At 43.9% G+C, this 21,319-nt stretch overlaps 1 protein-coding gene across 1 annotated transcript in view; it reads right to left on the bottom strand.

Annotated features, from left to right (window-relative positions):
• The window catches only part of LOC137504054 (alcohol dehydrogenase 1-like), an 80,406-nt gene that overhangs the window by 46,484 nt on the left and 12,603 nt on the right, over positions 1–21,319 (bottom strand). The window contains exons 2-4 of the mRNA XM_068231981.1: positions 12,879–12,980; positions 6,697–6,838; positions 4,153–4,240 (exon numbers count right to left, since the gene is read on the bottom strand). Coding sequence (XP_068088082.1) covers positions 4,153–4,240; positions 6,697–6,838; positions 12,879–12,980 — 332 coding nt within the window. The remainder of the gene's footprint in view (positions 1–4,152; positions 4,241–6,696; positions 6,839–12,878; positions 12,981–21,319) is intronic.

Genomic DNA, 21,319 nt, shown 5'->3' with positions numbered 1-21,319 from the left:
TACGCAGGAAGTACGGTGAACAGACGGGCGACAAAGACCGGTTGCTGGGTCGTCAGAGGGAGAAGGTTAATGCGACAGAGCGTGCCAATTACGTCTAATCTGCTCCTGTTAGCATACGCAGGAAGTGCGGTGAGCAGACTGACAATAAAGACTGATCACGCAGCTGCCGACAATATGTAATATGTAATCCCTCACCAATCCTGTATTACTAGGCCACTGTTGCCATGCAGGTCTCATGCACTAGAGACTGCTGAAGGCAAATTCACTGTGTGCGTAGTAACCGGTTAAGATTGGTTGTAGGTGCCCATACATGTACAATCCAGATTGTGTATACAATCGGTAAACTAAAAAATATCGATTTTGCGCTGGAAATCGGGTAAATTCACTGCCACCACTCTCTCGTGTTCTGTAGGGAGGAGAGAGACTCCCGCTATCATAATATGGTAGCCAGCCCAATTACGTTCGACATGCTCCAGTCACCGTTCGGGCATTAGTCACTTCCGAAGGCTTAAAGACTGTGACCAATGTGACGTTTAAAGAAAGGTTACTGGGTCCCTATATGATGCAATCTCGATTGTATCCAATCGAGAAACTACAGTTATTGATTTCGCACAGGAAATTGGGTACTAGCTAATCCTAGAAGGAAGAAACGGTTATTTACAACCTAGCTAGCAAATCAACAATTTATAAGCAAATAATAAAACAATGCGGTAGTATGACTGACTCTTCAGAGGGCAGATTCGTTATAGCAGCAATCAGATGACCAGAACAGACATAAGACTGAACGATAAAATCGTTCGTTTTATTCTAATACTACATACACACAGCTTAAAGGGACTCCGAGCAGTGCAGAAACTATGGAAAGATGCATATCATTTTAAAGCTCTCTTTCTCCTCTTTCCAATGATATATAAACCACCACCCTACGTCTTTTAGTTTTCGCTATTTTCGCGATTGAAATTGCCGCGACCGCGATTTCGATCGCGAAAATAGAGAAAACTAAAAGGTGTAGGGCAACGATTTAGGTGTCGTTAGAAAGAGGAGAAAGAGAGCTTTAAAATGATATCCATCAAGCCATAGTTATATTGTATTACACAGGACGACACTTTCCCCAGTGTCAGCAGCTCCATTCTGCTGAATGCAGCTGCTGACTTTGACAAAAAGTCGCCCTGTGTAATACAATATAACTATGGCTTGATGGATGTCATTTTAAAGCTCTCTTTCTCCTCTTTCTGACGACACCTACATCGTTGCCCTACGCCTTTTAGTTTTCTCTATTTTCGCGATCGAAATCGCGGCCGCGGCAATTTCAATCGCGAAAATAGCGAAAACTAAAAGGCCTAGGGTGGCGGTTTATATATCATTGGAAAGAGGAGAAAGAGAGCTTTAAAATGATGTGCATATTTCCATAGTTTCTGCACTGCTCGGAGTCCCTTTAATGTAGCCCACAGATAGATATACTTGTCCGGCAGAACAGATTGGTTCGATAGAAAGAGAATAGAGATGAAAAGAAGCAGAATGTCTTAATTTACAGTTCAAATACCGTTATTGGTAGTCCATGCGGCAATCGCAAGTCTTTGGCGGAAAGTCCAAGATGGCCGTTGCCATGCGGCCAGAGGCCTTCGTGAGAAATAATAAGATGGAGATTTTGGCCCGTGTCCTGGCGGGCTGGTCGATTGATGTTAATTCGACCTCAGATTAAAGGTGAAGGACTTCTGGACGCAGAGCTTTCTGGGCTCTGTCTAGTTATAGCCCCCACTCCAGCAAGGAGGAGTTGGGGGGTGTGGATCACACACCTCTTTGGAACATGAGATATGCCCGCCCCTCTCATGGACACAGGAATATATCTGAATCATGATAGGTATTCTATCTCCCAAACCATACAGGTTATGTTGAATCTAATAACATTTTTAGGTTTGTCAGAATTTATCAAGAACATAGATATCAAACTTGATTGGTTTGGAGTGAATTGTGGCCCCAAAATGCATATCTGTGCTTTGGCAGGGCTTACCGTGAATTCAGAAACATCCAATCGTGTGGTTTGTTCTGAATTTCATAATAAGCGAGTTCTAACGGCCGATGCCCATTTGGAAAGTCATATTTATGACAAAAGATGGATTTCATATTTGTGAGTTCACAGATAGGTTTCCTAACTGGTCAGTGAGAAAGCCAGCTGTTGCCTCTAAGTGGCTTCTGCAAGATGTTAGCAGTACCTCCTGCGGCTAGCTCTCTGGCTGCTCTATTCATGTAAGGAACTCTGAGGTAGTATTTTTTGGCTGCCCTGGGTGAAGGTGTCAAAAATACGGACACCATTCTCCCAGAAGCTTGGGTTTTACAATTCATGTCTGTCACAGGAGCCCTCAGTGGCTGACCGCACTTAGCCTTCTAAACGGTGCCAGCGCACAGATCGTGCGAACTCTGGTCGCAGTCCATGCGCAGGAACCGTTAAGAATTAGCCGCAGACAACTCAGAAGGGAGCCTGTGAGACACGGGTAATTACAACGTCCCTACTGGTTCAGAGTAAACTGCCACCACCGCGGTTACTATGGGACCGTGGGGCCCACTAACTGACTGACTAATCCTGCGAATAAAACGGTTAAACACACGATATTCTGTCTAGCCAACAACAAACAAACAGCAGCGTATCTTCAGAGACCCGGGATCAGTTCTGTGTGTGCTGATAAGCAGGGTAGCGAAACAGTGAATGACTTGGGGAAAGTCGTTTATTCACGCAATATAAATAATTAATATACACAGACAATTATGAAAATCAACAATTATGAAAACAGTAATAGCCAGTATGAAAAATAAAAGAAGGGAGAAAAATACTTAGTTCCTGGAAAGATGTCCTGTTTGTGGGAAAAATCAGAGTTCTGGTTTCCAATCAAGTTCAAGCAAACGGTTTCAAGTTCTTAGAGTTCTTTGTTCAGATGGGTCAGCAAAATGGCCACCAGCCCTATGTCCTCTGGCTGGCAGCAGATTGTCATGAAGATGGTAAAGGGAGGAAGATCTTCTCAGGCAGCTCATTCACTTTTAATGGAGATGAGCTCAGAGGCGGGCTTCCAGAGTCGGCCCCCTAGGCCGGACTATGGTAATCACACCTGGGCAGGGCTTTAGCAAACTCATAATCCTGACAGGTTCCCTAGGCCGACCTGCGCGGCCGGCACACAGATAATAATTACATATTCTCGATCCCCAGAACCTACCGATTAATATGATATCAAACTTGGGCATGTTTGCATGCCCGGTTACAAAACGGTGGAATTCCCAGCGTTCTGGTTAGGCTAGGGGCCCAAATTTAATATCAAAACACTCACAAGCTCCGGACCAGCAGAATGATATAACTTTCACCTTTCTCCGATGTATGGTACTTCTAAAACATGCATAAAGATCATAACTCTATGTTTCCCTATCCTGGCTGAATGGTTCCGCTAAGTCTGCCCCCTGCTGGGATTAGCTTCCTTGGCTCTGAAAAGACTCCTGGTTTGTTAATTAACATCTCCATGAGATCAGCTAAGTGTCACCTGGTTCCCAGAGCCAAAAGGGAAATTGTGCCTTCCACAGGGAATATGTCCCAGCTAATTAACAGCTTCCCCCCAGGCTGTCACTGTAGCTTAGGAACAGCTGGGGAATCTGTCTTAGCTGAGGGATACTGTCTGAAGCGCAATCGATGCAGGAATCGAGTGCGATCGTTCTTTACTTCACGGGCGGTGCCAGGACGCGCCTGCGTCCCCGCAACCATCCGTGACAATGTCGAGCAGATATCTGACTTCATCTGATGGATGAGCCATAAACTTCTCAGGGGGTGCTTGGGAACCGCTTTCACACATAGGTGAGGGGTTTTGTAATTAGAAGCTACCAAAGAGCCAGGGTGCAGAGAAAAAAGTGGATTTAAACCCCCCCAAAAAGTCATTTTGGTTGTTTTTGCAAAGAAACTTGCATTTATCGCTCACATGACGCATAAGCGGTTTTCTCGGGAACCGCAGAGCGTCACACATGCTTTTAAACTCTTCCTACAATATTAAAAACGAATAATGTTTTCATGGTGTTGGGCTTTAATTGTTATTTCAAGATATTAATGTTTTAATTTAATTTATGCTTGTTGCGAAAAAGTCATATAGCAACTGGAAATACATTGTCTTGAGTACTCACTGTGATTTAAGGCAAAAATTGCTGTGTGGATTTGAACAAGAACTGCATTTCCCACACTGAGGAAGGGCAAGTGGAATGACTTTGTCTCCTACAGAGAAGCAAATGTTCGCAGTGTTAATGGAATTTTTCACTCAGATTTTAACACTTACATTTTTTAAAAGCAAACCTGAAGTGTGTGTGTGTGTGTGTGTGTGGGGGGGGGGGGGGAAGGGGAGGGGGGGGGCTGAAGTGTGTGGGGGGGGGAGGGGGGGCTTAAAAATCATCCTGCGTCACACATACTTTACCAGCTGACAGAGTTGATAATGAAATGCCTAATGAAAACCCTAATTCACTGGTCAATTGATTTTCAACTTGAGCATTAGGCTTCTGTGAGTATACATATTTGTAGCTATCATCATCTCAGTTTACATCTCCCGTCATCCATTGCTGTTCACTCGGTTGACACCGCCAGAAACGTTTTTTATTCAGGTGCTCAGGTCACAGTTTTTACAGCTACTGTGTGGCAGTGTTGCCAACTCATCCCTTTAATTACTGACACATATGAATTACACAGGTTTCGTGGCTAGGTAGATGCAGGTAAGGCACTGATTATGTGTAAGTAGCCCCAGAACCTGTATAACTTAGATGTGTCAGTAATTAAAGGGATGAGTTGGCAACACTGCTGTGTGGAGAGAGTTATTTCTAAAACACGGTTAACCAATATTGGTCACTACTGGGCTGTAGCAATGAAATACGGAATTTGTTTCAAAATACTCTTCTGTTCTTACAGAGAGGTAAGACCATATAAGACAAGGTGAGAGAAATCAATACCTTGCAAAACAAGAGACATGGATGCAGGCCACCTTCAGGGCTTCACAGGAGGACTGCTGTATGGGGCCAAAGTGAATCTGGGGTCCGGTGAACAGGGCCACACTTGGGTCCCAGCTTAAGTCTGGCCGTGTCTGATCTTCTGGCTGCCCATTACATAGTTACATAGTTATTTTGGTTGAAAAAAGACATACGTCCATCGAGTTCAACCAGTAAATTAATGTGGTGAGAGGTGCCGGGAGGCACATCCAGGAGTTACATTAATCAGTTAGTGATTGAAATAAACCTGAGACTAATGGGAGAAAAGGATTGGATGCAGAGCTCCTCCCCAGGTCAGTCAGCAGCCTGTGAGGATTCCACAGGCAACCTGAGGTACTCAGAGGTCATTCCTGTCTTCTGTTTGGCCAGCACAGGGTTCATGTACAGAGCTCCTGCCACACCCACACTGGGGTCTCCCCTCAGAGACAAGACAGTAGCCGAGTGATCGACAACTGGTAAAATCAGGAAGAGAGTGCGGGCCTCTATTGTGGAGAGACGGGGAGATGGAGGGATGTACCGCAGTGTGGAACACAGACGTCACCCGTCAGGTGACCAGGAACGAGCAAGCGTACAATATGCTCCTTTCTTCACCCATTGACCATTCTGAACCTACAGCCACTTGTGGTGCAATATTATTTTATGACATCCAGTTATTTAGAACCAGTACGCGGTTTGTATAGGGGCAGGTCACAAACAGTTGTCTGAAGATATAACCTTTTTTGTGACCTATCACGTCAGTGACACCATTACTACAGAGGGAAAATCTATTAACCCTTTGCACTCTCGCATGCAAATGTTCAAACAAATGCATTCACAGATTCACTCATACAGGCACATCTGTTTTCCCTACAGCTAAGTTAAAAGCCGGGGTTTTAGTTCACAGAAGAATGCATTCTTATGCTTAGTCACCTATACTGCGCAGAAGTACCCAGGTAAACATAGGTGTCCTAACTCTGGCCCTGTAACATGCATAGTGTAGACATGCAAACACATTCATTGCATCAAACCTATCAATGGATTAGGAGCACACATCCTGACGTCCTCTCCTGGGACAGATAGTGCATCTTACCAATCGCACAAGGGAGCTAACATTATGTATCCATGTGCACCATGCACATACACCAGCATAAGCTGTGTGCATGCTGACAAACACATACAGGGGAAGGAGGGAGTGCACAGAATCAGACCCTAGCCACAGGGGTCAGTAACAAGAAAAAAATACATATATCCAGGCACATCGCCTCTAGTTAGGACATTATATAAGTTATTAAGGAAAGGGAGGTGCTGAAGGGGGTGTGGCTAGAAAACAGCAAAAATCTATTAACCCTTCGCACTCCCGCATGCAAATGTTCAAACAAATGCATTCACAGATTCACTCATACAGGCACAACTGTTATCCCTACAGCTAAGTTAAAAGCCGGGGTTTTAGTACAGAGGGCACACATTACCAGGAATCTATGACATTTGCACCAGGGCAATACTATTTGTCTTTCGCTCACACCATGTTTGCGGCAATTCTTGTTTATGCTTTTGCGCTGCTCTATAATCTCATTGTAAATCAAATGAGTTACCATGGGACCCTGCTTTTTTGCTGTCTTTATAACGCTTTACCAAGTCTAGGTGTGTACCAGGTGTGTTTTTTTGTGTGATTTTAAATAATTCTACTAGTAATTCTTTTCCTTCTGCAGTTTAAAATACCTGGTTTTAGGTCAGTTACGCCAGTCCCAACACTTTCAATTATTCCAGCTCCTTCATGGCCAACAATAACAGGAAACTCCACCCCTGGTAAGGACCCATGGATTGCGTGATCATCACTCCGGCAGATTCCTGTGCTCACCATCTAAGTATATTAAAATAAACCACTTTGAGTAATAAGCAGTCATAGGTTTCTAAAGAAAATAAATATTAATTTAAAAAAAGCTGTGAATATTTTAGTGGGAAGACAAGACAGGTTGGATGTTAACTAACTTGATATAAGAAAAATATAATGCAATTCATATAGCAACATTAATAAAAAGAGATGGAACACAAAGAAACTGCCTAAAGACATAAACCAGGTTCTGCGACTTACGAGCCACTGAGTACAGCGCCACGGAAGATTCTGGTGCTAATTAAATCCATAATAATGACTGCCTGACTCAGTAAGTAAAGCTCTGATTACTTATCACTAAAAAAAGGCAAAGACCATAAACCTTGCTCATCTTATGGCACCCATACACGGTACTATAAAAACGTTTGCTTTTCCATTTTTTTTCAACCAAAACGATCAAATCGAATGAAAAAGAATCTTTTTTTTTTATCAAGAAAAACGAGCTAACACTTAGCCCCGGTTAGTGAATCAAGCCCTATAAGTACTGGGCCGAACAGTTGTTTTTAAGTACATTAATGACGCTGTCAACAATTTTTATATTTTTTGACTGTTTGTGATTACTACTACTTCTAATTGTTCTTATTTATTATTATTCATTCATATTCTAAAAAACTAGGGCACAGTTTTGACTGTAATTTTATCTCCCGTTGTCCTTAATTATCGTCCATGTCCTTAAAGTGGAATAAAACCCAGCATTTCTTCTTTGCTCTAAAAAAATATTTACAGCATATTATATACAACCAGCATTTTTTTTTTCACTAGATCAGCATACGAAGGGTTACACACAGGGCTGGAAAGTTCAGTGCAGAGAAATCTGGACACATCGAAGTGTAGATAATGTTATCTTGTGTTTACTTAAATGTATCAAGTGAGGAATGTGACACATTCTCTGGCTGTGGAGAAGCTCCTGGACACAGACAGAAACTCAAAGCATTTCTGTCTTCAATACATACTGAATAAAACCAGTTATGAATAAAATGCACAGTCAGATCACAAAGCAAAAAAACTGTACTTTTGGGAACGCATAATTTCTAAATGAATAATAATACTTATGCACAAATGCAAATATGATAACCGTATGGCATATAAAAAGTAGGAAAACATGTTTTTATTGAATATTATGTCAGGGTTTTATATCACTTTAACCTTCCTGGCGGTAACCCCGAACGTAGTTCGGGGTAAGCCGCACAGGAGGTCTTCTCAGGCCCTGCTGGGCCGATTTGCTTAATTTTTGCTAGCTGCGTCAGCACACCGATCGTTACCGCCACGCGCTCGATCGCCGCTATCCGTCGCGCCGCGCCGCCCCCCCCCCCCCAGACCCCGTGTGCTGCCTGGCCAATCAGTGCCAGGCAACGCTGAGGGGTGGATCGGGACTCCCAATGACGTCATGACGTCGGTGACGTCATCCCGCCCCGTCGCCATGGCGACGGGGGTAGCCCTCCAGGAAATCCCGTTCTTTGAACTGGATTTCCTGATTGAAGCGGGCGGGGGGATGCCGCTGAGCAGCGGCTATCATGTAGCGAGCCCTGGGCTCGCTACATGATTTAAAAAGACAAACAAAAAAAAAACTGCTGCGCTGCCTCCTGGCGGAATTTATTAGACCGCCAGGAGGGTTAATTCATTTATTTTACTGACATGTCTTTTAAGTAAAAATGCTTTTGGGGTGCTGCCAATGTTGTATGTAAAACACAGAATAAAAAAACTGTTTTCATCAAGAGCAAACTATATGCTGCAAGTGTATGATGTCTCTATTGAGAGTCCTCAAAATGACACTTGGGCTAATTTCACACTGAATATGTTAGGCCCGGTTCACATTAGCTTTTAGCTGCGGATCCAGTAGTACAGTTCCGGTTTCCATTCTGTTAAACAGACAAAAAATGCAACAGGCCCAAATTTTTTTGACCATTTTGCTCAGTGAAATGGAAGGTCTTGCAACAAAATAGGAACCAATGAAAACTGACTATTTCAAGCACACTGGATGTAAAAACCGACCGTTTTTTTGGATCGAGATGGCAGATCCGTACAGCCCGATCCGCAAAAAAAAAAAACAATGCAGAGGCCTTACAATGCACATGATGGACATTGCATTTAAAAAAACAGACTTATTCGGTAAGGTGCGTGTCACAATGCATGGTGCCACTTCCCATTTATTTGTAATGCGAGTGTAACTAACATGCGTGGTGTCCAATAGTACACAGCCCAGCTCACATTGCTGTGACAAGATCTGACACACCCTGGAGGCAACACGTCGTGTAAATGCACCTATTGTAGCGTGTTGTTTTGCAATTATAACTAATGCTATCATTCATGTAATGTGCATTGTGGGAACATACCCTTAGTGATAATTAGATATTTAAAAGTATTGGCCTCTTTTGTAGTGCTTTAAAATGTACATAGTCATGTCACTAAATGTCCTTTAGCGGAGCTCCCAGACTAATCCTTTCCAAAATCCTAAAGAAAACCTGAACTGAAAATTAAAATAAGCATACACAAGTCATACTTACCTTCCATGTAGTCTACTCCTCAATGTCTTTCTCCTGTCCCGCGTCCTGTTTGTTCACTGTGATCAAGGGAATTCTCCGTCCTCCATTTTGAAAATGGCCATTACCTATAACAGCTTCCTGGTCAGCACACAGTTAAACTGTAACATCGCCCTTTTGAGCCACAGGGAAACATGGACATTACCTGGTACATCAGCTTTCCTCTCAGCTATAACTGACAGCAACTGATATTTTACTGACAGCAACTGATATATTTCAGATCTGACAAAATATTGTCAGAACTGGAAGGGATTATTGTCAGAAGAAAATGGTGAGCTTCTGAAAGGAACTGATGGCAAGGTAACTATGTAATGTTCATTTGAAGTTACCTCATGTGTTTATTTTAAATATTTTTACTCAGTACGGGTTCTCTTTAAAGGACTTATGAGGCCAATACAGGCTGGAGAGCCCGACCCAGGCCGCGCGGTCGGGGACCGTTCGGGGGGCTATGGAGCAGCGGGGACCCGGCGGAACGGCATGGAGGGCGCGGACGGCGTCCTCCGTGCCTGACAAGCTGACACAGGTAGATAACTTTTTTAATTTTTTTTCTGAAGTATTGGCCTCGTAAGTCCTTTAAGGTGGCCATAGACTATTAGATTGGTTGAAGATTCAAACAAGATTTAAGGGGTACTGATGAAAAAATGTGGTTGACTATTGTAGTTGCTTAAAGAGTCGGCATCCCTTGGGGACACTTGTACACACTAGATTTTTGGATGAAATGGCTTCAAATTGGTCACCTTGCCCGAGATCTGTCTAACTAATGTATGAAGCTTAACCACTTCAGCCTTCAGTAGTTTTTCACCTTATGTATCCGAGAAATTTTCACCTCCCATTCATTTGCCAATAACTTTATCACTACTTATCACAATGAATTGATCTATATATTGCTTTTTCCGCCACCAATTAGGCTTTTTTTGGGTGGTACATTTTGCTAAGAATAACTTTTTTCTAAATGCATTTTAACATGAATATTAAGAAAAAAAATGGAAAAAAATAATTATTTCTCAGTTTTCAGACATTATAGCTTTAAAATAATACATGCTACCATAATTAAAACCCACGTATTTTATTTGCTCATTTGTCCCAGTTATTACACCATTTAAATTATGTCCCTATCACAATGTATGACGCCAATATTTTATTTGGAAATAAAGGTGCTTTTTTTTAGTTTTGCGTCCATCACTATTTACAAGCTTATAATTAAATAAATAAAAAATATTAGTTGTATACCTTCTTCACATGCATATTAAAAAAAAAAAGTTCAGACCCTTAGGTAACTATTTATGTTTTTTTTATGTTATTGTATTTTTTATTTTTTATTTTTAGTTAAAAATGTTATCTGGCTATTTTTTGGGTGTGGGAGGTAAACAGTTAATTTTAAATGTAATTTACTATGTCTTTTTGTAATAAAAATGTATGTACATGTAGTTTTACTATTTGGCCACAAGATGGCTACAGTGATTTTTTTGTTTTTGTATCCTGTGAGTGAGCACGCTTGCTTACAGGAACTACAAGGAGGACGTGTTTTGTATTTATTTTTTTTAGAAAGACCGCAGCCTCTAAAAAGAAGAATGTTCCCATTCATTGATCTCCGTGCTACCGGGGGGGGGGGGGGGGGGCGGCACGGGAGCACGCCAGTGCATGCACGATCGCGCGCGAATGCTCACAGCAGCAGACCAACAGCTTTTTGGGCGTGAAAGTCACGTCCAAAAGACGAAAATGGTTAATGAGTAGACACTACAACCAAAGGTGCATACACTTGCACCATTAGCGTCACCTGTCAGAAAGAATCAATCTCAGTCCTGCAGGCAGCATGAGTGAAAGAACACTGTACGGATGCCACTCTGGTATACCAGCTTGAGGCAGGATGATGGAGGTGATGGTGCAGTTCATGATGTAAACACTACTAGTAGGTGAGCTAAGGAGGGGAATAATGTGTTTATCTTTAAATAAACTCAGGGGCACTTGTATGAATGGCCTACTTGACTGAGTTTTATCCAGAATGTGTGCATAGCTTAAGCAATGAGAGCTTTGCAGTACTGTATATGTTACACATTAAAGAGAGTCTAGAGTGATTTTTTTTCTTTTATTAGACTGAAAACCTTATTAGTAAAACCTTTCAAAGTGGTCTCCTGCATACCCGCAGCAGAACAAGCAATCCTGTCCCCAGAAATGTCCTATTCAGTTTCAACCACCCATTGGGTCGCAGCATATACTACCAGGAAGAGGCAGAGCTGTTAACCATAGCTCTGCCTCTTCAACAATAGCTGCCTTACTCCGCCTATCCCCGCCTCTCACAGCATGTGAGTCTCTCATCCACAGAGGCATCCCCACTGGAGGCTTTGAGCATGAGTGAAGGGACACGTGTATTATCAGGGGGACATTACAAGGTATCGCCCAGGATGGAAATAACGTATTATTAAAGTTTATCTTAGTTTGTGTTATTGTTAATTCAATTCATATTTTCAATTTTTTTTGTTAGTTGGGTGCTTAAAAGTTTGATAGTGATAAGGTAAAAAAAAAATAGTAGAAACAGAAGCAAATGTAAGGTTCAGTTCACACTTTCCCAGCGTATCCTGTGCCGATACACTGGGTCTGTTGCATGTCTGTCGCAGTTGGCCACACTGCTGGAACCATTGTGCAACTGTCCTGCATGCTGCTTGGGTTTTCCCCCCGCCGCTCAGGTTGCTGATTCCGCTGCCCCCAGGGACAAGTGCTGCCATACCAATGAGAAGCCCTAGCAGGAGCACACTGCTTGGGCCCCCACTTGATTTGAAACAAATCAGTAGTAATCCTCCCTCTCAAGGGAGGATTCCCATTGGTCCCCCACTTGGTGCAGGAGTGTACGTCAAACAGCCATTCTCTGTTTACATAGGCATAGTCCATCGGCGGTGACATGGAATGTCATGCATTGCACAAGCTTGTGTTCTGCACATTGGATGTGAGGGAACAGATCCATTCACCATGGCCATGATATGCTTTGCATAACTTTATTCATTTTGACAAAAGGTTGCCTATGTTAACAAAAAGCATGTTTATAATCAAACACAGACTTGTTAGAAATGCATGATACTATGCAGAGTTGTTTTACTTGTACCAAACTTCACTTAGCAATGGCATGTTTCTAACATATAACAGAATTAAGGTGCCCATTAACAGTACAATTTTTTCATCAGATGCAGTCCATCAACACAATTTTTACAATCAAATTCTGCAGAAAACTTGTGTAGCAAAAATCAATGTAAAATTATTCTATGGTCGATTGAAACAGAAAATGTACTCAATCTGTTTCAATCGACTCAATGTTGGATTCTAGGATTGAATCGGAAGAGAAAAATTGCTCTAATCACTCCATTTATGAGAACAATTGATAATTCTTCCAATTGTTATTGTAGAAAATTGCATCAAAAGAGTGCATCTGTTGATAAATTTTTTACCATTACACCAATTAGTTTTTTAGTAAACTTTACCTTAATGCGAACTTCATTTGCTTTTGGTGGCTGCACCTCAATCTCCTCAATCACAAGGGGCTTGTCTTTCTCCCAGGCTACGGCGGCTTTGCATTTTATAACCTTAAATCAATATAAAAGTACAGGTTAGATAGATACATATGTTCTCTTCTGATACTGTAAATTTAAAGGAAACATCCGAGCAAAAAACAAAACAAAACAATAATAAACAGATTTATGTACCTGGGCCTTTCTCCAGCCCCTGGAAGCCTATGTGTCTCTTGCCGCAGCTCTGCTCCAAGGAGGTCTCCTGGGGACCCATCCGTAGTGGGTAGGCGGCCTCTGTGCATGCACATGCAGCATGGCCGCGTCCTTGTGCATGAGTAGAGGCCTCCGACCTGGCCGCCTAGGCTTCCAGGGGCTGAAGGTAGCCCCAGGTAAGTAAATTTGATTTTTTTTTTTTCAATTCTCAGATTTTTCCTTTAAGAGATCATTCAGTAAAGTAGTGGAAAGGGCAATCTGAAAGTTCACAAACTCATGGCGAAAAATAAATGTGATCTACATATGCCATCTACTATAATCTTTTTAACCTTTTCCCCCAGGAGGAACCCTTCAAATAATTTTTGGATTCCAGGGAACCCCTGTATTAGCGGAGGGCATGGGGATTTATTTTGCAGGGGGCACAGTCTTTAAAGTGGACCAGAACTCTGGCACAGGACAGGAAATGCACCCTGTGTGTATTTAGAGAGTTTCGCCTGTCTAATTCCCCCCTCATCTGTGACTAATCATAAGTGTAATTTGATCTCTCAGCTCTGTCAGCTCAGGATAATCTCAGCAGTCATCGGCAGATCAGCGAATTTGTAAACACAGGATGTAAACCCTATGTCTGCTTCCATGAAATCAGTAAAGTAGAGACATTGCAGATGTATTGCAGGATTTGTATTAGCTGTATCAAAGAAATGTGTTTTTTTCTTTAAAGGTTATTATGCTGTTGCTTATCTTTTAGAGCAGAGAGGAAGTTCAGAGTCCAGATCCGCTTTAAAAAAAGGTGTTGCTAAAACATTTTTAACTGTAAGAGCCTCCTTGTATAGCCCCATTCCATTTTCCTCCTCTATGGTGCTCCCTATTACATTAAACTGTGTTAGCGTTTCTTATTATGGTTCCCACTATTATAGTTCTCTGCTATAATAGGGCTCTTCAGGGCTGTATAGGGGGTCCTTAAAGGGACTCCGAGCAGTGCAGAAACTATGGAAAGATGCATATCATTTTAAAGCTCTCTTTCTCCTCTTTCCAATGATATATAAACCACCACCCTACGTCTTTTAGTTTTCGCTATTTTCGCGATTGAAATTGCCGCGGCCGCGATTTCGATCGCGAAAATATAGAAAACTAAAAGGTGTAGGGCAACGATTTAGGTGTCGTCAGAAAGAGGAGAAAGAGAGCTTTAAAATGATATCCATCAAGCCATAGTTATATTGTATTACACAGGACGACACTTTCCCCAGTGTCAGAAGCTCCATTCTGCTGAATGCAGCTGCTGACTTTGACAAAAAGTCGCCCTGTGTAATACAATATAACTATGGAAAGATGGATATCATTTTAAAGCTCTCTTTCTCCTCTTTCTGACGACACCTAAATCGTTGCCCTACGCCTTTTAGTTTTCTCTATTTTCGCGATCGAAATCGCGGCCGCGGCAATTTTAATCGCGAAAATAGCGAAAACTAAAAGGCGTAGGGTGGCGGTTTATATATCATGTGCAAAGATGTGCATCTTTCCATAGTTTTTGCACTGCTCGGAGTCCCTTTAAATGGTGGTAGCTCAAATAAAAAAAAAAAAATACAAATAAAAAAAAACAAATACAGTGACATGTGACCTTCAAACCCCCCCCTCCTCCAACTGTCCCAAACCATCCCCCTGTGCCCCTCTGCTTGACACACCCCCCCCCCCCCCCCACACACACACACACACATCCCCCCCCCCCCCACACACACACACACACACTATATAAACAATCCTATAGTGAAATATTAGACTATGACTATGATAGGATTGCGTTTTGAGCTCCTCTGAGGACAGTCAGTGACATGACTATGTACTCTGCAAAGTGCTGCAGAAGATGCCAATGCTATATAAGTACATAATAATAATATGATAGGACATTATACAATTATTATGGTAGAGATTAGATTGTGAGCTCCTCTGAGGACAGTCAGTGACATGACTATGTGATCAGTAAAGTGCTGCAGAAGATGGCAATGCTATAAAAATACATAATAATATTTTGGTGGGACATTAGACTATGACTATGGAAGCCCACAGAGTGTGGTAAGTACTTATGTAAACTGCTGGGAGTACCATTCTCTAATTTTAAAGTACATTTAGCACTGCACACATTTTACCTATTAATTACATTGGCTTCTGTGATAAAATATGAATTTTCACATACAGTTTACAGTCACACATGGCATGCAGAAAACCCACACAGAAAACTGACAGACAAGTGTGCTGTGCTGAGCTCCCAGCCACAGCTTTTTATTACACTCACTGTCCTTCTAGGATGGAGCAGAACTGGGGAAGGGGGTGGGGAGGCTGGGGCAGGGTGCTGTACACAAGACCCCGTTGCACACTGAATAGGGACTGTCTGCAAATATTTGCCTACAAAACTTCCAATGATTCCCTATCTCTGCACCCTTGCTTGGAAGGGCCTAGAGTAGTGAGTCACAGAAAGGAGGGGGGGGGGGGTTAGGGTTAGGCGCCACCAGGGGAGTGGTTAGGTTCAGGCACCACCAGTGGAGGGTTCTGGCGTGCATGAAAAAAGGGCAGCATGAAAAAATGGCCCGAGTTGATAACTAAATGGTGCCCGTTATTAACAAAATCTGATAACGATAAACATCGTTTTCAAGCTTTGTTAACGAAAAATACCATTGTAAATACTGTGAGAAATAATAACGAACAGATATTAACGTTAAATATCGTTACGTAATTCAACAATACAGCATAACTCAGCCCTACCCTCAGTGGCATAGCTAATGAGCTGTGGGCCCCGATGCGAGTTTTACAATGGGGCCCCCCAAGCACTCTATACATAACAATTGATACGGCACACCAAAACCTGCCAATGGCAACTACAGTGTCAGAGGTGCACAAAGGGGATGGGGAACAGTTGGTTAATAATTACCGCTATTCAAATTATCTATAGACGCGATTAATATGAGCACAGGACCAATAGAGAGCTAATACTTATATTGGTAGAAGAAAGTGACCGGCACTGCTTTATCTGGACTGCTTGGGATGAGGCCCTTTGAGGGTCTGATGCTCAGGGTATGCTGCCTTTGATGTGCTCAGGAAATGAAAAAAACAAACATGCAATCTTCTTACTATAGAAACAAATTTCCGGCACTATCACCAGGCAAATCTTCATTGGTTTTATTGGTATTATTAAAATCTTCCATCCATAATAAACACAGATGTATATCACATACCCGTTTGATCTTCTTACCGTGGGGCAATGTGGGAGCAGCGGTCCGCCTGACGACCGTTTCGCTTAGTGCAAGCTTCCTCTGAGGCTCCGTGCGCGCAAAAGATCCCACTTCTGGTTCTTTTAAACTACCGGGCGTTCGCTCCGTGTAATGCGCCTGTCACGCCGCTTCCGCGTCACTTCCTGCGTCCCCACGACATCACACATGCGTACATTCGTCTGCGTGTCACGCGTATATTACGTGAACACGCATGCGTGCATTTGTTTGCGTTCCACGCGTACGTTTAGCAGGAAGTAACGTATTTACCTTTCTGGACATCTGTGCGTCTATGCTTTAAGACGCTCAAATGTACCACTAGATGGTGCTAAATAATTAGATGGGCTCTTCAAGTGTATCTTATATGGAATGGACTTTCTTAAAGCTATTTAAAATATATAAACTTTATTAATTAATTCCTTAAAAATAAAAAGAAAATATTCAGGAAAATATTTAAGGATGGCTTGGTGGGAGGAGAAATATGTGTACGGCAGCGGTGTTCCCCATGGTGAATGCCTCAGGAGATGGTCCAGATTTGTAGACGATGTCCTGGTGTACTGGTCCGGCACCAGTACGGCCTTAGAAGAATTCATGCAATATTTAAACGATGGAAAAGAGAATATGCAGTTCACTTTTGAATGGAGTAAAGAAAAAGTAGCCTACCTGGATCTAGAATTGTCAATTAGAGGAGGAGAAATAATCTCTAAAGGATACAAGAAACCGATTGGTGGAAATATGTTGTTACATAGAAATAGCTACCATCCAGATCATACATTTAAATCATTACCCTACGGACAGTTCCTCAGGTTAAAACGGAATAATACTAAGTATGAAGACTTCATGGAACAAGCAATAGATCTGAAAAAGAAATTGGAAGGGAGAGGATATGAGCCTGAGGCACTTGAGGTGGCATTGGAAAGAGCACAAAATATGGAAAGAGGGGCTCTGATAAGAGGAAAAAATAAAAAGAGAGATACAAACTTGGAATCAAGTGAGAGGTTGAACCTTGTTTTTGACTACACTCCAATGCATAGAGAGATAAGGCAGAGTGTACTAAAGAATTGGAAAGTGATTCAGAGGGATCCAACCCTAAGAGAAGTATATAGGCAACCACCATTGGTCACATTTAGAAGAGCGCCAACTTTAAGTAACAAACTGACAGCCAGCGAATTTAAAACACCAAGGGAACCCACATGGCTGGAGCAAGGAAGATCTAAGTAGTGTTGGGCGAACAGTGTTCGCCACTGTTCGGGTTCTGCAGAACATCACCCTGTTCGGGTGATGTTCGAGTTCGGCCGAACACCTGACGGTGCTCGGCCAAACCGTTCGGCCATATGGCCGAACTAAGAGCGCATGGCCGAACGTTCCCCGAACGTTCGGCTAGCGCTGTGATTGGCCGAACGGGTCACGTGGTTCGGACCCGAACGCGCTCTGATTGGCCGAACGGTCACGTGGTTCGGGTAAATAAATACCCGAACCACGTCATATCTCCGCCATTTGTCTGTGGGTTTAGCTTTGGGTAGGCAGGCAGGGTAGTTCGCGCTCCAGCCACGCTAGCCAGGGTCCCCCCTGTCATTGTGTCACTGCTGGGAACAGTAGTACACCGCTTGCTCAGCCACACTATATAGCATTCTGTTTACTGCCACTCTGTGTACCTCGCTCAGCCACACTATATAGCATTCTGTTTACTGCCACTCTGTGTCTGCTGGGAATAGTAGTACACCGCTTGCTCAGCCACACTATATAGCATTCTGTTTACTGCCACTCTGTGTACCTCGCTCAGCCACACTATATAGCATTCTGTTTACTGCCACTCTGTGTCTGCTGGGAATAGTGGTACACCGCTCGCTCAGCCACACTATATAGCATTCTGTTCACTGTTCTGTGTCTGCTTGGAATAGTGGTACACCGCTCGCTCAGCCACACTATATAGCATTCTGTTTACTGTTCTGTGTCTGCTGGGAATAGTGGTACACCGCTCGCTCAGCCACACTATATAGCATTCTGTTTACTGTTCTGTGTCTGCTGGGAATAGTGGTACACCGCTCGCTCAGCCACACTATATAGCATTCTGTTCACTGTTCTGTGTCTGCTGGGAATAGTGGTACACCGCTCGCTCAGCCACACTATATAGCATTCTGTTCACTGTTCTGTGTCTGCTGGGAATAGTGGTACACCGCTCGCTCAGCCACACTATATAGCATTCTGTTTACTGTTCTGTGTCTGCTGGGAATAGTGGTACACCGTTCGCTCATCCACACTATATAGCATTCTGTTCACTGTTCTGTGTCTGCTGGGAATAGTGGTACACCGCTCGCTCAGCCACACTATATAGCATTCTGTTCACTGTTCTGTGTCTGCTGGGAATAGTGGTACACCGCTCGCTCAGCCACACTATATAGCATTCTGTTCACTGTTCTGTGTCTGCTGGGAATAGTGGTACACCGCTCGCTCAGCCACACTATATAGCATTCTGTTTACTGTTCTGTGTCTGCTGGGAATAGTGGTACACCGCTCGCTCAGCCACACTATATAGCATTCTGTTTACTGTTCTGTGTCTGCTGGGAATAGTGGTACACCGCTCGCTCAGCCACACTATATAGCATTCTGTTTACTGTTCTGTGTCTGCTGGGAACAGTAGTACACCGCTCGCTCAGCCAGAGTATATAGCATTGTGTTTACTGCCACTCTGTGTACACCGCTCAGCCAGACTATATACCATTGTTTACTGACACTCTGTGTACACCGCTCAGCCAGACTATATACCATTGTTTACTGACACTCTGTGTACACCGCTCAGCCAGACTATATACCATTGTTTACTGCCACTCTGATTCTGCTGGGAACAGTAGTACACCGCTCGCTCAGCCAGACTATATACCATTGTTTACTGACACTCTGTGTACACCGCTCAGCCAGACTATATACCACTGTTTACTGCCACTCTGATTCTGCTGGGAACAGTAGTACACCGCTCGCTCAGCCAGACTATATAGCATTGTGTTTACTGCCACTCTGTGTACACCGCTCAGCCACACTATATAGCATTGCGTACTCTGCCAGTCAGTGTGTATATTGCTGGGATCAGTAATACTCCACTCACCGTCAACCACTATATGAGCTCAACATGAGTTCCCCAGAGACCTCCGCTGTGAGCAGCACTCCCAACAACAGCAACAGCCAACGCCCCACGCAAGCTATAACATCCACCCCAGCAGCCAGTGGTCAGCAGCAGCCCTCCCCGGAGGAGAACGTTGTGTCCATCAGTCCGTCGCCAGAGCGATTAATGAGGGCTGCCATTGAGGAGATGATGGGGCCTGATGTGGAGGAGGAGGTCTGGCTCAGGCCAGCATCCCAAGTTAATGTTGAGGACGATGAGGGGTCTGTGTCTGGGGATGTTGGGGTGGCAGAGGTGGTGGGTGGGTCAGACTCAGGAGAAGAGTTGTATGATGAGGATGATGATCGGGACCATCTGTATGTGCCTCAGAGTCCGACCCCGGAAAACATGTTGTATCGTGTGTTTAGGTACTAAAATCTGCGTTCCCTCCCAGTAGTGTTGGGCGAACAGTGTTTGCCACTGTTCGGGTTCTGCAGAACATCACCCTGTTCGGGGTGACTATATAGCAGACTATATAGCATTGTGTTTAATGCCACTCTGTGTACACGGCTCAGCCACACTATATAGCATTGTGTTTACTTCCACTCTGTGTCTGCTGGGAACAGTAGTACACCGCTCACCCGCCACTGTATAGCATTGTGCTCTGTGTCACTGCTGACAATAGTGGTACACCGCTCACCCACCACTGTATAGCATTTCTGTACTGCCACTGTACTGCTGCCAGTCAGCGTGTACTTTAAGGATAAGTGAAATGAGGAAGAAATCCGGTGAAAGAGGGAGGGGCAAGGGAAGAGGTGTTTCCCCTGACGGTTCACGTACAGGCCACAGGGGAGCACCCAAGAAAACCCACTCAATACTGCCCATGTTGTCCAGGACAACAACCCTCACAGATCCAAAAGAACAGGACCAGATAATTACTTGGATGACCTCTCAAGCGTCCAGCAGTGGGTTAAGCAGCACCAGCACATCACGCACGAGGTCCGAGTCCTCAGCCAGTTAAAGTCTGGGCTTTCTTTGAAGACTGCACTGAGGATGTTACCATGGCGATTTGCAAGGTGTGCAAGACCCGCCTGAGCAGGGGGAAAAGTATTAACAACCTCTCCACCACCAGCATGAGCCGCCACATTCTATCCAAACATCCCACTCTGTGGGCAAACGCGGCAGGACAGGGTACCACCAGCAACACTGCCTCCCTTGGGTTCACCAGACTCACCACCAGACCCGCCTCAGCAGCAGCAGTAGCCCAGCCATTGCGTGGTTCACAACATTCACAAACATCAGACGATGCTGACACTGTCACTTTCCGGACTAGTGCTCTTGAGGTCTCCCAGTGTTCATCAAACACAACAACCAACAGCCCTTCGGTGTGCAGCGCTACGGTTGAGTTGTCTGTCTCTGAGATGTTTGAGCACAAGAGGAAATTGCCAGCAAATGACCCCCGGGCCGTGGCAGTAACAGCCAGCCAGCATAGCCAAGCTTCTGGCCTGCGAAATGCTGCCATATCGAGTGGTGGAGACAAACAGCTTCAAGGGCATGATGTCAGTGGCCATCCCACGTTACGTGGTTCCCAGCCGCTACCACTTTGCGCGCTCTGCAGTGCCTGAGTTGCATGAGCACGTGGTCAGCTAAATAACCCGAAGCTTGAAGAATGCCGTTGCCTGCAAGGTTCACCTCACCACTGACACCTGGACGAGTGCGTTCGGCCAGGGTCGATACATCTCCCTTACCGCGCACTGGGTGAACCTTGTGGAGCCTGGCAGCGATTCCTCACCTGCTACGGCGCGGGTGTTGCCCACGCCGCAAACAGCTGGATAACAACAGCAGCACCT

Source organism: Hyperolius riggenbachi, chromosome 1, assembly GCF_040937935.1.
Source record: "Hyperolius riggenbachi isolate aHypRig1 chromosome 1, aHypRig1.pri, whole genome shotgun sequence".
NCBI lineage: Eukaryota > Metazoa > Chordata > Amphibia > Anura > Hyperoliidae > Hyperolius > Hyperolius riggenbachi.
The sequence above is the reverse complement of the archived record's forward strand: the minus strand, read 5'-3'. Positions and strand labels throughout refer to the sequence as shown.